Raw genomic sequence first — 15,281 nt, 5'->3', positions numbered from 1 at the left:
AATGCACTTTGTTCTTGGTATCTTTTAACTGGCTTAACTTTGCAATACTACAGTAATTACCTTTTCCTTGTTCTACTTGACAGCGTGTGCTCCAACTGTCAGACAGAGAAGGAAATGCTTTCCTGATAACCTATGCATTCCATACCTCATCAAAAATCTATAACCATGAATTAGCAGAATCTACCAGGTCCTACCAATTTTTTCTAAAATTTTAAAGAAAAATATATGGCTGTCCTGAACAGTTTTTCACACTAACCCCTTTCGCATGGATATTCTCAAGTTAGTTCTAAAGAGAACATACCTGTCCTCTGCTAGAGATTCTACATCACTGAAAGACTGACATCACTTAATTTCTATGTTCCATTCTTCCCACAAAGGCACATTTTAGTTCAAGGAGCTTTTCACCTTTCCCTCAAAAAGAAGTAGAGATAGAAAACCAAAAAGGCCAGGGGGAGATAAAAGTAGAACATAGAGCAAAACAGGTTGGAACTTTTTCAGAAGTTTCACCTCCTGTTAGGTTCAAAATATTCCTACAACTTGTAGGCATCACATGTTAAAATAGACTCACGATTCAGATTCTGTCTGTTCCTCTTGCTTACGCTTTCTTTCTGTTACTTCTCTCTCATGTTGGCTTCTTACAGTGTTTCTTCTGTGAGCTGCTGGAAAGCTTCTTCCCCCTTTTTTCTTCTGTGTTTTAGGATTGGAAAGAAATGTAACATTATTATCGTTTCAGTAAGCAGATGAAACTAAGTATCTTTGAAATAACTCTGCTCCATGGAGCAGCCTGACAAACACAGGCTTTCCCTGAAGCTAAACATAATTTCATTAGTCCTTTCTCCTTTTATTCTTTTCAAAACTAAGCATCAGAGGGCAATGCTAAGGGCAGTATTAAGTACCAGAAAAATAAAGACATTACAAATTGTTGGCTAGAAACAGTTTTGTACCTTTTAAAAATATGATTTCAAGCCACATGTTCCCCAGATGCACCCAAGGAAAACAACATCTGTCTTCCAGGGAACATAAAATCAAAAAAACCCCATAAGCCTCTTGACATTTAAATCTTTTGTTAAAAATACATCTTAGAAAAGATGCGTTTCTTAGAAAATACTCAAAGAATTCCTGAAAGAATTATTTGAGAAAAATATACTTCTGAAAATTTTATTCTATATATCTGTACATCAGCCACGCCAGACTCCTACTGTCATTAAGATTTAGCATTAACTTGGAGAAAGATCTCCAAGTGATACTACTTTCCTCTAAAATAAATTCATCAGGAAAGCAAAATTATACCTTGTCCCCTTCTTGTTCTTCTCCTTCATCTTCAGAATCAGAAGCTGATGCAGAACCCACTTTTGCAACATTCTTCCTTTTTGGTTCAGCTTCTTTCTTTCCTTCTTTTTTATCAAATTCCTTCTTTGATTTCTCCTCTTCCTTCTGACCTTCCTCATCTTTTTTTCCTTGCTTTTTCGGTTTTTCTTCTGTTCCTTTTTTCTTTGTCTTCTCCTCTTCATTAACACTATAACAAAAATAGTATTTAGGCATCATGTCTATTACCTATAGTGACTTCAAAGAACAACATTCTAATTCAGAAAGCTGGGTCTTTTTAACCACAGAATAGTAAAATTATGAAGTTAATTCACTTAATGACTCTCCAAAAATACTCTTTCTCTGAAAATTAAAACCCACTACCTGTGGGGGGAAGAGCCCCCAGCAAATAAATATCAGTATGGAGGGCCTAATGAAGGTAACATGAACAGAAGTGCATAGATCCTCACCCAAGAAGCTAATTCTCCATGGACTCCCCACACACAGATGGGTCTGTAGGACCCAAAGTGCATACACTGTAAACTAGGTTTATAAAGTATACTTATTTAAGCTGTTCCTATTCCAAAGCCAGGTATCTGCCAATTTATAGAAAACTAAACCTATCTTCAACTTTTTCTTGAGTTACTAGAAGCACTAAACTTGACATAAGAACTGTAGACAGCAAAACCAAAATTCTGATAACTAACAGTGTTGCAATTTCATCAGAAGAGATTTCTGAAACAAAAATGTACAAAAAGAAAAACACTATTTTATTTTTGTATGATGTTGCTTTTTTTTTTAATAAACACCTTTCCTCTTCATTCAGTATACAATAATATAAGGAATTTTGTACAGATTGGACAAGTTAGGAAGATTAAGATTCTTCTCTCTCATGTTTCAGAAATGTCCTTCCTTGAATAACTCTGTATTAGAAAAGTATCTACACAAATAGTAATTTATACTGAACACTAACAGGGCAAAACCCTGTAAGGAGTAATAATTCACAAGTCTTAACATAAGGAGCAGCACAGTTGACAATGAAAAAGCTTTATATTAAGAAAAAACTTACAAGTCACCCTCTGAAAGAGATGATGGCTTCACCAGCTTGGGTCTCCCTCTGGGTTTTGGAACTTTTACTTCAGAAGCTAGGAGTTATACAGAAGTAACAGGTTAGTCCATAGCTACCATCTGCTCCTTGTCTATGTCTCAAGATACTTACTCAACAGACATAAGCCATGCTTAAATCAAAATATACCCCCTTTGTTACTGTACAGAATTCAAATTAATTGAGTACCAAACTTAATCAAGATCTCTCTGTAAGTTAAAGTGTTGGCAGTTTTTTTAGCTGACTGGTGAATTAAAAAAACTTTGATGGTTTCTAGCCACAGGCTCTGGCTATTAATTCTTGTGCTTTTTGCAATCTATGTAGTTGCAAACGTGAAACATTTGTTTCACATGTTGCATAACTAAGATGGATATTAAATTAGATAATGAGAAACCTGACATTAGAGAATGAAAGGCAGTCACTTATGTTTACATTTATAGTTTGTTGTCCTCTAGATTTACCCACTTCTTGGGTTTCCATCACTTTTCAGGCTAACAAATCACTGTCAAGAAGTTCTACCACCACACTACAGTGCAGATCAAATCTCTACACTTCCTCAGATTCACCATATTGTCAGGAGTAAGCCTTCCCTCTTGGCACTTATGTACCTCAAATGCTTGTCCAGTACCACAGTGATTATGTTGTCACCAGGAAACCTAATATTCAGTGTTTAAACTCTTGTTGGTCTTAGCACAGAGTACTTTTAAGCATCCTATCAACAACAGAGAAAGTTGCATAGTATATTTTCCAAAAAGGTTTTTCATATAGGAGGCAAAAGCATATCTTACAGATGCTTTCCTGCTCTTACTGACAGTATTTAAATCAAAACCAGTAAAAAATTGTAAAGAAAAAACCACAAATATTAAAAATGCATATTTAGTGCAAGTAATGAAATGGCAGAGAGGAATGAATTTATACTTAATTTCCTCATAGCTTCCATGGCAAAAGTACCTAAAGTCTATTTAATTGTGGTTCCATTGTTTTTATATTGTCAGCAGATAGAGGACTATAAATTATTTGTTTCCCTGACTAAGTGCTCATACAATGTACTTAACTGCTGCAAGAACTGTCTTCCAAAGCCGTAATTAGTGATCAAGAATATCTGCAAGCTTACCATTAAATTGACAATAGGTCATTGCTAATTTGAAAGAAACAAATTATTCTAACAACATATTCCCAAAAATCAGTTATGTTTTCTTTTTATGTGCCTATAAATCAACACATACTTAAACATCTTCTTGAACAAGTCTCTTCAGCTCTTATTTAATTTTTCTTGTCCTCTGAACTTCACCTACAGGCTCCTTGTCCCCCCAGTTCTCATCTTTGTGTTTTGTGGATCTTCTAACTCTACTGTAGTATTTTATAGACCTTTAATGAATACAAACCTTTATGCAGCTAACCTGCCAGAGAGCTCCTATCATATATCTACACTTAAATAGTATTCTGCAAAGAAGACTGACCTATTCTAAAAGGTAATACTTATTAACTAGTCTTTAATTTAGAACATTAAATATTAACACTATCACTTTAAATCCATTCCTGTCCTGAACTCATCAATATGAGATGCTTTCTCACTACAATCTATTAGAAAAATCTGCCTTAAGCATTCAAAAATACTCTGTAGTACTTCAGAGGAAGTACTGCCTAGTTCTACTAAAATACTTCTGTGGTGAAAAAAATTCAATCATTCTTTCAAAGTTACCTGCTGGTCTTCCTCTTTTGGGGCTTACTTTTGGAGACACTGGCCCAGTAGTTGTTGCCACCCCTGTTGCCGCTTCCTCAGCTTCAGCTTGTTTTTCAGACTAATTTAAAGAATGAGTTTCACCGGTGAAAAAACACATGGCACCAATATCTCAATTCGTTTCTTAAACAAAAACCTTTAAACTTCTGGAAATATGTTATTATGTGATTGCTTGTATACACAAAAAAGTATCTGAACTTAATGACCGGTTATACTTAGGTATTACTGATTTTGCCCTCTCCAATCCCAAATGGAGAAAATGGTCAAGAGCTTAGTGTCCAGGATAAAGGATAATTAGAGTATAGATACAGCATGCTACTTTTCTGTGACAAACATACCAAGGTCACAGGTACTTCATACTCATCCCCCATCCCTGCTGTCAGCTGTAACTTTGGAAGGAAAGGTTTCAAACACAAAACTAAGATTTGCCCTACTTAATTCTAGTTTTTAGTTGGGTCAGTGCCCAGATCTGGCTGGGTGTGTGACCACAAGAACATAAAGGCTAGTGTATGCTGAGCAAGCAGCTGGAACTGCCTTTTTCAAAGTCACTCTGTATTCTCCCAGGTTGTAGAGACCACAAAAATCACAATTTGTGAAAAAGGTATTTGTATTTCAGGTGTTAGTTCAATGTGATGAAGATGTTAAAAGAAATTTTTCAGAGCTTCAATGCAGGCTATTTTATTAGCAGTTTAGCAATTGTTTATGTATTATCTTTCCTTATTTGTAATGAGTTGTTTGGGAAAGACAGGGACTCCATATTCCACATTAAGTTAAAAAATAATAAATATTTCTAAAACACTCTGGGAAAACTTTCATTCCTGCAAATCTTTCAGACACTTGAAAAGGGGGAGCAGAGTGTCAAACACTTAAATTTATGCATAACCTGTCATTAAAGGAAATAGTATCCAGTATTATCACACCAAAAAATTCCAGTAATGTAAAGTAATTAAACATATTGTTACCTTTCTTTTTCTTCCTCTTCTAGCAGCTTTAGGAATAGAAGCATCATTTGTTTTCACCACATCCTGTGAAGATTAAAAATGTGCCTAAGAATCTTAATAAAACTAAGATATATTTCATATAAAACTAAGATATATTTCATTTATTCTACTTTTTTACACAACTGAAGCCTCTGGCACACAATTTAGACAAGAATCTTGTAATGTACATGAAGAGGCTGCATGCTTTTAAATTATTAAAGTGTAAAATTATTAGACATTAGGAAGAAATTCTTTACTGTGAGGGTGGTGAGGCACTGGAACAAGTTGCCTGCAGAAGCTGTGTCTGCCCCATCCCTGGCAGTGTTCAAGGCACAGCTGGATGGGGCTTTGAGCAACCCGGTCTAGGAAAAGATATTCCTGTCAATGAGAAGGTGGATGGAACTAGGTAATTTCTAAGGTCTGTTCCAGCCCAAACCATTCTATGAGTCTGTGATTATCTGATACCTACAACTTATTCCTGAGAGATAAAAAAATAACTTAAATACTAAATAATATTCTGTTCTAAATCAAGATGCTATGTAGTGATGTTTTAGTCTGTCTGGACTCTTCAGCTAGTCTTTAAAAGAGGTTAATTTGCAATATAGTAAGTGTAAGTGGTAAGTGATAAAATACACAGTCTTCCAACTGTTTTAACTGAACTTAAAGACAAATCAGACTAGAAGATTCCTCTCCAATGAAAACTTCAATTTCTGGGATCTTCAGTGAGAGGTATAAATGTGTCTGAACACACAGTAAGTTTTACACAATTAAACATCTCCTGGAACTGCCACAGTAGTAATAATTGTAGTGTCTTAATACTCAATAACAGATCTACAGCAATAAACATAATATTAGGATGTTCTCTGTGACACAGAAAAAAGCTCTCACGTACTTCTTTATTGGTTTTGTCGGAAGGTATATCATCTTCCTTTGAAGTATCCATCTCCTTTTCTTCTGCTTCAGCTTCTGTAGGCAAGTTATTATCCCCTTTAGGGGATAACTGCAAAGCAAGTCAACAGAGGATAAAAAACGCATTAGAAAGTATTTTATAGTGAAAAGAGAACATGCTAATTGCCATCAGGCTGCTTTTCCCTAAAGTAGTTTAAATCCATAGGTACACTCAATTCTTAGGTGCCCATTAAAGGTCTAATCGTACCGGACTACTTCCTCTTATGAGGAAGAGTCAAGGGAGCTGGGCGCGTTCAGCCTCAAAAAGAGATGACTGAGGGGGGACCTTATCAATGTGTAGAAGTGTCTGGAGAGAGGGTGCCAAGAGGATGGATCCAAGCTCTGCTTGGCAGTGCCAAGCAACAGCATAAAAGGCAATGGGCACAAATGGGTGTACCAAAGTTCCACCTCAACATGAGGAAGAACTTTACTGTGCAATGACCAAGCAAAAGATTGCTCAGACAGGTTGTAGAGACTTCCTCCCAGGAGATATTCAAGAACAATCTGGACACAATTCAGATTGTTCTTGAAAGTCCAATGTCCTCTGGGATGACTCTGCTTGAGCAGAAAGGTGAGCTAGACTAGATTCCTTCCAGCCTGACCCTTTCTGTGATTTCTGTGGGAATAACCCTTCAGCCAGTCAAGGACATCTGTTGTAGCCGTGCTTCCTCACAGGTTCTTGTGCACCTGCTCACTGACAAAGCATGGGAAACTGAAAAGACCTTGGTTTACAGTAAACACTACTTGGCACAAGCTGAAACATTGGTGTGTTATCAACACTCTTCACATACTAAATCCTAAACATAGCACTGCACTAGCTACTAAGAAGAAAACAAATCCTATCCTAGTTGCAACCAGGCCAAATTGTAAACAAACCACAAGTAAATTGTTTTATAATTTGTGAGATTGTAATTTATGCACTTTTTCTTGTTTTGTTGCAGTTTTTTAAGCCTTTAAAATTCTACTTTTGGTTTTGGGAACGCAGTTAGAACTTGAAAAATCTAGCATTTATAATTATTTGCTTGAAAATAATTAACATTTCCTTGCAGCCTATATATCTGCATGTCTTTTAGATTATCAGTTTTCTCAATCTGAATATTGGCTTGTCCCACTTTCAAGAATCTTTTTTAAAATTACATTTTTAAGGAGATAGCTTTTAAAATTTCAACACTAAACAAAGCAACTACTACACAGTATTTCTAATTACACGAAGACATGTAACATCACTGAGTCTTTTTACAAAGTACAATTTTAAGACAGAAAAACAATTGGCTCACTAAAACCAAAGGAAGCCATAGTTCAAGGGCTGATTAATGGAATGTTATAGCTACATTACCACACAGTGTATAAAAAAAAGAAATTTGCTCTCTATTTTGTCTTAAGATGATTAATTAGGCAAAACTATACAAAAGAACCCAGTCAGGATCTTCCATTCCATCTTTATTTTTAAATGGCTCTATGACTTCCTGTTTCTCTTACACTGTGCCAACACTGAAAAGCCTAGAAGTACTTTTGATGAGAAACATGAAGCTTAAGTCACTGGCATCCCCACTAGCACATGCTGCTTGAGGCATAAATTCAGAGCGAAGCAAACTGATTAATCAGTCAGCCCAGTTTAAAAGTTTCCCCTCACAGTAGCAAATGCTAAGAACAAATGCTTTTACAGGCAGCATGAATAGGCAAGAGCAGCACTGGTTAGCTAATACCGTTAGGAAATAATGTGCTTCAAAGCACTGCTAAGGTATAGCACATAGAACCCAAATCATCCTCACATTCCATACTTGCAAAAACTAAAATAAGGAACTCTAGGCAGTAAGAAGTCAGGAGAAATAATCCATAAATAATTCTGCAGGCTCCAACTCACCAAAACCATTCTCAACATAATCTATCACTATACTACCAGCAGACTATTATTTTTCCTCCAATCAAAGAATTTTTTTACTCTTGAATAACAAAGTAATTACAGCTAGTGGACACTAATCCTATTTGCTAAGTATCTGACACACTGCAAATTCTGCAGCTGCAATTGTGAATCACTACTGAAGGACAGCCAGCAACACCTACAGAAAAACTACATTAAACCTTGGCAAATAATCCAAATGGAAACAAAGATCAAGAATAAAGGCAAGTCTATTCAAAGTAGTCTGACATTTAATTTAAGGGCACTGCTCATCATGTTGAGTAGTAATTTCCAGAAATGAGTTACAAATAAATGAGATACCATAAATGTCAATCCCACCTGCATGACAATTTTTGTCCTTTTAGAATTCTATTTTTAAAACCACAGGGAAGAGTTGACAACACACAGTATCTCTCCCATGCCACATGAGAAATATCCCCATATGAACAAAACATACAAGAATAGAGCAAAATTCAAAGCAGTATACTACCAAATCATTTAATGTACAGAAAGCTAGGAAGCTTTACCTCTTACAGTATAAATTATGTACTGCCCCAACAAATTGAAACAAAGATGTTTCAGACTGAAATGAATTTCATTTTGGAAGGTTACTAAGGTATGCACACCTTAACATAGCAAAGAAACTAAACTCTGTGTAAACTACTGCATACTTATTCCTGGCTTAAGAGCTGAATTGATACAGCTATGAGATTCTCTATATCGTAAGTAGTTCATTAAGGGTATGATCTAATTAAAGCTGATTCTTATAAACCTTTTCTGGCAAACACACTTAAGTACCCTTTCACCCATGACAGAATCTAATGCTCAATTCTAGTTTTCAATATAAATGATCACAACTGAAAGTGAGTCATACTTGTCTATAATATGAAAAAGTCTTTAAAAACAGAAGGAGAAAAGGAAAACAAATTCTTGATCATAATTACAGTTTTCCAACTTCTCCTGCCTAGGAAGTACTGTATGAGTTTAGTATGTATTATGATGTGGAAATACAGGCTGGTAAAGAAATTAACTTTGAAAAAACATATAGAGCACTGTAAAAGGAAAAGAGAAGGACAAAAGTATTACTGTAAATATATCTGAAGAGAAGTAAATACAGGCAAGTTAGAACATTAAACAGCTGTTAGTTTAAAGTATTTAAGTAAAGACTTGGCAATACAGTTTTGACTTGAAAATACTTCAGGCAGAACAAAGCAGAAATTCAATCACTTACTTTTGGGGCAGAACATTTTTTTCTTTTGGCTCCTGCTTTTTCTTCACTTCCCTCAGCAGGCTCCTGACTGCTTTCTTCAACAGTTTCACTGATAGGAGTGTTAACGGCTGGATGGGGCTTCAATTAAAAAAAAAAAAAAAGAACCACATCAGAAATGAGATCTAAATTCCCTCCTCACCTGAGGTGTATTCTCCTACACACTACTTAAGAAAGCACCACATCAAGGAACCCCTTACTAGATGGACAAGAATATTAAATACATCATATTTCATTAATTTCCACTGCTTTCAATTTAATCTGCAATTTATTTAATAAACTTTTAAACTCTAATGCTGTAACAACTCATTTTCACATTACTATACTGCAGTGTATTTTCTTATGCATAATATAACATATCTTAAGAGATAAAAAATAAAAAAATGTTTTGATCAAATAAAACTTTTGATGCCACTATAAAGAAGTGCATTTTAAAAAATGCTATAAATCCTTAGTGGCTCAACTACTTGTTCCTGAAAATGTAAGCAGAAAAAGGATTACCGTAAGATAATTAATGAATTAACACTTAAAACCATAGTTACAGAGGAGATAATGCCTGAATTACACTTTTTTCTTCCATTACATTGTACATGCCTTTCTCCTTCTTACATACTAGCTACTTCAAATAAATCTGGCAGAGCTCCCCTGACTTTTTTTATCCCTCCACTGGGGAAGTGGGTTTGGGTTTCAGTTGAATCTACAATCTCCTTTCTGCCCTCCAACTCCTTTACTAGCAGTTACAAGCAACATCTGCAAAGTATCAACACTGCTCTTAGAACATTCCAGTTCTGGCAATGAAGCAGAAAATACAGTTCTCAGAAGGCCTTACTAAGATAAAAAATGCAGTGGAGAACTGCTAGCAAACAATTGCTTTTGTCTCTGCTTGGGTCCATCAGAGTGCATAGTGGAATTTACAAAGCGGAAGCAGATTTCAGCTTCTGGAGCCTAAGCTGCCGGCAGTGCGAACCACGACACCCAGGTGCCAGAGCACCCTGCAGCTGAAGATATGGTGCAGCAATGGCCCTTGAGCATCCATGGCAGCGCCACTGCCAGGGATGAGGTGTACCCCAGAATGTGATGCACCTCGGTGCACATGTGTCCTGGCTTAAGGCAAACTTCCTGCCACTTCACTCTCAGAAGCAGTCTTAAAGGTGCAAAACTTATTTCTGGGCTAAACAGATGAATGGGGATACAAATCATAAAGTCATTCCAGGACGACGTGCCATTGTCATGGCTCCCCCACTGCAGTGAAACTGCTGAGCCAGTACCACAAAGCAGCGCCCACCCAAGACAGCTCTGTCCCAACAGAGCTCTGCCCACCAACAGAGGAAAGAAGGATCTTCACAGGATGCACAGATTCCTGGTGGAGACTACCTTTCTCACTTTTTGCAATTCTTCACTTTCCTCTACTTTTCTATTTTCTTCCTTGCTCACTTCTTTGACAGTGAATAAAACTGAATTACTGCTTTGATCACCATCATTTGACCTCTTTGGTCACTTAATCTTGCTCTCAGTTCATTTGAATTCCCCCACTTCCATGTTAGGGTGGTGGACAGCTTAGGGCACACAACCACACTGGAACATATGCCCAGCAAAAAGACAAAAAAAAAAGAATAAAAATTTCAAGTGAATGCCTTAGTAGAGACACTAAGAGCTGACAAATCTGCCCCTTTAATAGCATCTTGTATTCAGATTAAAAGTTCAACTTTGCCTAAGCCTTCACATGATCACCCACTTCCCTCTGACCATACCTGCTACATGCCTGAACACAATATTTCCTACTCATCCTAAATTTTTAAGCTCTGGCTCCTGAACTGTCCTCCCTGCTATTTTTAAGTGTGTAACTTCGCTCTAAGAACCTTTAAAATCAAAGAGTTTTACGTAGATAAAACATAGAGATCAAGGAATATCCCAAGATACAGTCACAACCAAGACCACAGCTAAAGAAATGTGTCCGTTCATCTATGCACTGAATAGTGCAATATATTAGCATGCCATAATACATTATTCCACTTAAAGATATTGTTGGGAAAACAGTATTTACTCATCAGCATCTACATTACTTTACTCTCAGTTTTTATAAGCAACTGCTTGCCTTCCCTTTCAAGATCCCTCACTGACTATGCACATCTTCATGCTTGTGGGCAGGTGCCAGTGACATGGGTGGAACCAAGTCCATCACTGCCTGGAGTTGATCACAATTGGCTGGCAAAGGATGAACTGCCCCACTTTAACATCCCATCTCACCTGGGAACAGATGGTGCTTTTACCCAAATAGCAATGGGAGAAAGGGGAGAGGGATAGAAGGATGGTCGTGCACAGAACAAGATGCTTGCACAGGGCACATGGAGTTCTGAGGCAAAAGAGATGCCAGTCAAGGAGGGACAATGAAAGAAGAGACACATAAGCCATTGCCTAAGCCAAAGAGAAGTTAAGGACTACATTTAGTGAAAGTAGTTCATGTCATTGCAGACTGAGCTGTGAACGGCAGGATCTGGAGACAAGAGATCTTGAACTTTGCATACAAAGGGCACAGTAGCCAGCCAGGTGAGTGGAAAGTCAGAGACATCAGGAACTAAGGACTCAACTAAAAGACCCAACAGTTTCCAAGCTTTGCCTGTGAGGGTACAAACGTCCAGGGCTTCCTTTGTCCAGGATCCCTCCCAGGCAACACCCAGCTCAAGCTGTTATTCTGGAGTTGCATAATGATTAAATTATTTTATGGACCCAGATGTCTGAGACTGCTAAATGAAACTCGGGGTGCAGCCAGAAAGCAAACGTTGTCTGCCTGTGTGAGTTTGGTGAGTGCAGGGAGCCAGCAGGGCACCCAGTGGGATCACTGGAGCTGTCTGCTGCAAAGGGTGTCAGCCCCAGCTCAGGTGGTGTCATAGCAGCTCCTGGATGGTGAGACATGGAAGCTCTCTTAATGCCAAGCAGTGGTAGAGAGGAGACAGAAGGTACACATCGGGGTAAGGCTGAAGGCCATGGAGGAGCCCACACTGCACCTGCTGAGTAAGAAACAAGGAACACGAAAAACAAAGTAACCACTTCACACCTGACTGCCTCCTATACCACCACTGTCTTACCAGGGAGCACACTGAAATGTCCAGAGAGGACACTGGGATCCAACAAAGCTATAGTGGATGTGGCCGGAGGGAAGCATGTTTCTCCTACTCCATTTTTTTGTCCTTCTTTCTTGTTACCAGAAGAAGTAACAAAAAGTGTTTGTCAACTGACTAAACTACACCAAATTGAATGCTTTGTTGCCTATTCCATACCCTTTTTTGGCAAAGATGGTAGAACCTCAGAAGCTGATCTCAGGCACTCTGCCACCCTTAAAACAAATTCCAGCTTCCCATTAAACTCCCCAGTAGACCCAGATTCAGCTGAGACAGAGGTAATTCTCTTCTTAATAGCTGGTACAGTGCTGTGTTTTGGATTTAGTACGAGAATTATGTTCAAAACTCACAGATGTTTTAGTTGTTGCTAAAAAGTGTTTACTCTTAAACAAGGAAAACATACTTAGTGAAAATTAAAACACTGTTATCAACAGCATTCTCATACCAAATGCAAAACATAGCACTGCACCAGCAACTAAGAAAACTAACTCTATCCCAAGGGAAATCAGGACATCGCATACTTAAACATCCAATCTTTCCATTATTTAAAATAACCAGAAGTCCTACTCCTCAAAAGAACCATAGCTGTTAAATAAAGCCTTTTGCAGATGTACTTTATTAGCACCAACAAGGACAACACACAAATAAACCAAAAGCTGGCTAAAGGGTTTGAATTACTTCAAGTAAAGCTTGCTTTTAATAATGCCTAGCACAGAGTAGAAGGAGAAGACTATCAAAAGTAAACCTTTTTGCAGTTGAATGACAAATTCAGAAGCAAATTTGCATTATTTGCATTTGCTTTATCCATGTTCTCCTTCAAACTAGGAACACAGTAACATGGCTATCATATGAAGCTGGAATTAATTGGTGCTGCAATGACAACTTGGCATGTTGTGAAAAAACAGCAAATAGAAACAGAAGACAGCATTTCTTTTTATTATTATTGCAGCATTGCCTAGAAGACCCAATGGAGCCAAGGTCAGAATACATTCAGTGTACATAGCAAAAAAACTAAAAGCTTACAGAATGTCCAGAGCAAGCAAAGAAAAAATGAGCATGAGAATTTGTCTTCATAATAAATTTGGGTCCTTTTATGGGTAGCATTGTATAGCTCTGGTTTAAGCTTGGAACTTTTACAAATGGGCAAGAAACAAGGAACTACTGATGGACAAAAATTGAATTAAGTCATGTGACAGGGGCTAAAAGGCAAACATCACATTGCCTCCAACTGCTAGAATGAAAATACTGCACACTGGGAGAGCATGTACTGCAATCTTACAAGGATACTTGTGGACATAGGCAATTGGTTTTAGAACATACACAGCAGAGTGACTGAGACCCCAAAAAACCCACCACTTTTCAAGCAGTCACCCAATTACAAAGGAATTTCAGGAATATAAATATAATTGTAAGTATGTATGTATCTCCAGTTAAACAACCCCCATTTCTTCTTATCCTATCAATAAAAGACACCAAACACAAACAGTATTTATTTTAAATTTAGTCTAACCTGCAGTTAAACAGCAGCAGTAAGTCATTACTCTGTGTCATTAGTACATTTCCCTTACAAGTACAACACACTTAGTACATTTCCCCTCCTCCCCCACCCAAAGCAACAAAGATTTGTAGAGTCTGCATAGCTTACCTGCTGATGAGAGAATTTCACTTTGGGATTATTATCAATTTCCCACAACCCTTCATTAAAACCCTTTCTTTTGTTTGGTTTGCCATATTTATCTTTATTTTCTGAATAAGGGAATATGTCCTTTGGCCCCAAAAATGCCCTTAAGGAAAGAAAAAACAAAATTTACATTTTAACTCATTAGTTTTTTCAAAGAAGTAAGCACCAAGTGTTATTAAATATTAAAGTCATTAGTACTATAACAGCTATTCTACTAGAGTCCTTAGTTTTCTAAACTTTGGCCTGCAACACCCCAAGGTCTCCATAACTACCACTACAAACAGAGACTTCCCTCCTTACTGAGGGAAGGGAATACTGAGAACCAGTATTATAGTTTATGCTGAAGAGCATCAAAGACTATTTCATCTACCTTCATGGTCTTTTGTAGTTAGGATTTCAGCAGGTACCAATCTACCTGCTGCTAACAGAAAAATGTACTCTTCGGTAGTACATTCTCAGTTTCAATCCATGCCTAGACATTGTGTTACTGTAATTATATTACATCCAACTATTTGAAAGTTGCAGATACTTGCTTTCTGAAGTACCAGCTCATGGTAAATTAAAACAGATACTTCTAAGCTCCATGCCACTACTTCCTTCATTATCCTTAAAAAAAAAAGCAGCTACCTCAGACTTACAATAAAAGGAGGAGAGAAAAGAGAAAAAACATAGACTCTCATTGAAAGCTTAAGCATTTTCTACTCCAGTTGTAAAGACTCATCTATATGCACAAAGTATTAAGTAAGCCATTCAGCTTAGACTGCAAATCACCCACCTCTTGGCAAGTTACAGTTAGAGAGGGTTCAGCCAGTGTGGGAAATGTGCACCTGCCAAGCTTATTTACCCAGACCAAAAAGATGGGTAGGCAGATAGAGCAACTGGGAGAGACAAAAATAGGAAAAACACTGCCTCTCTTCTTCCCTATTCTCTAAAAGTAAGCATTTTTCCAGTCTCTAAGCCTCTGCCCATATTGTCAGGCATTGAAAAACACCTGAGAACAGCTACTGTGAACAGGTAATGAAGCTAGCTAGGCTGCTGCACTTTAGTCCTCATGTACCAATGAAGAAAAAGGGACAAGAAAAACTGAATGAAAAGAGATTACCCTAACACAGACAGTCCAGAAACTAGAATTCAGTGTGACCTGTTTGTCTGTGACCAAACAAAATTTGTTTGTTGCCACAACATATCCAAAAAAAGTGTTTATTTAAATTCATTTTATTACTCTCCCTAGACAG

At 37.4% G+C, this 15,281-nt stretch overlaps 1 protein-coding gene across 2 annotated transcripts in view; it reads right to left on the bottom strand.

Annotated features, from left to right (window-relative positions):
• The window catches only part of PSIP1 (PC4 and SRSF1 interacting protein 1), a 32,872-nt gene that overhangs the window by 13,392 nt on the left and 4,199 nt on the right, over positions 1-15,281 (bottom strand). For both annotated transcript variants that reach the window (XM_059492902.1, XM_059492904.1), the window contains exons 4-11: positions 14,011-14,149; positions 9,211-9,327; positions 6,024-6,131; positions 5,114-5,176; positions 4,113-4,212; positions 2,375-2,450; positions 1,291-1,516; positions 569-687 (exon numbers count right to left, since the gene is read on the bottom strand). In XM_059492902.1, the coding sequence (XP_059348885.1) occupies positions 569-687; positions 1,291-1,516; positions 2,375-2,450; positions 4,113-4,212; positions 5,114-5,176; positions 6,024-6,131; positions 9,211-9,327; positions 14,011-14,149 (948 nt within the window). The remainder of the gene's footprint in view (positions 1-568; positions 688-1,290; positions 1,517-2,374; positions 2,451-4,112; positions 4,213-5,113; positions 5,177-6,023; positions 6,132-9,210; positions 9,328-14,010; positions 14,150-15,281) is intronic.

The sequence above is a fragment of the Ammospiza nelsoni genome, chromosome Z, assembly GCF_027579445.1.
Source record: "Ammospiza nelsoni isolate bAmmNel1 chromosome Z, bAmmNel1.pri, whole genome shotgun sequence".
Taxonomy (NCBI): domain Eukaryota; kingdom Metazoa; phylum Chordata; class Aves; order Passeriformes; family Passerellidae; genus Ammospiza; species Ammospiza nelsoni.
Note: the sequence above shows the minus strand (reverse complement) of the source record. Positions and strands in the feature narration are given on the sequence as shown.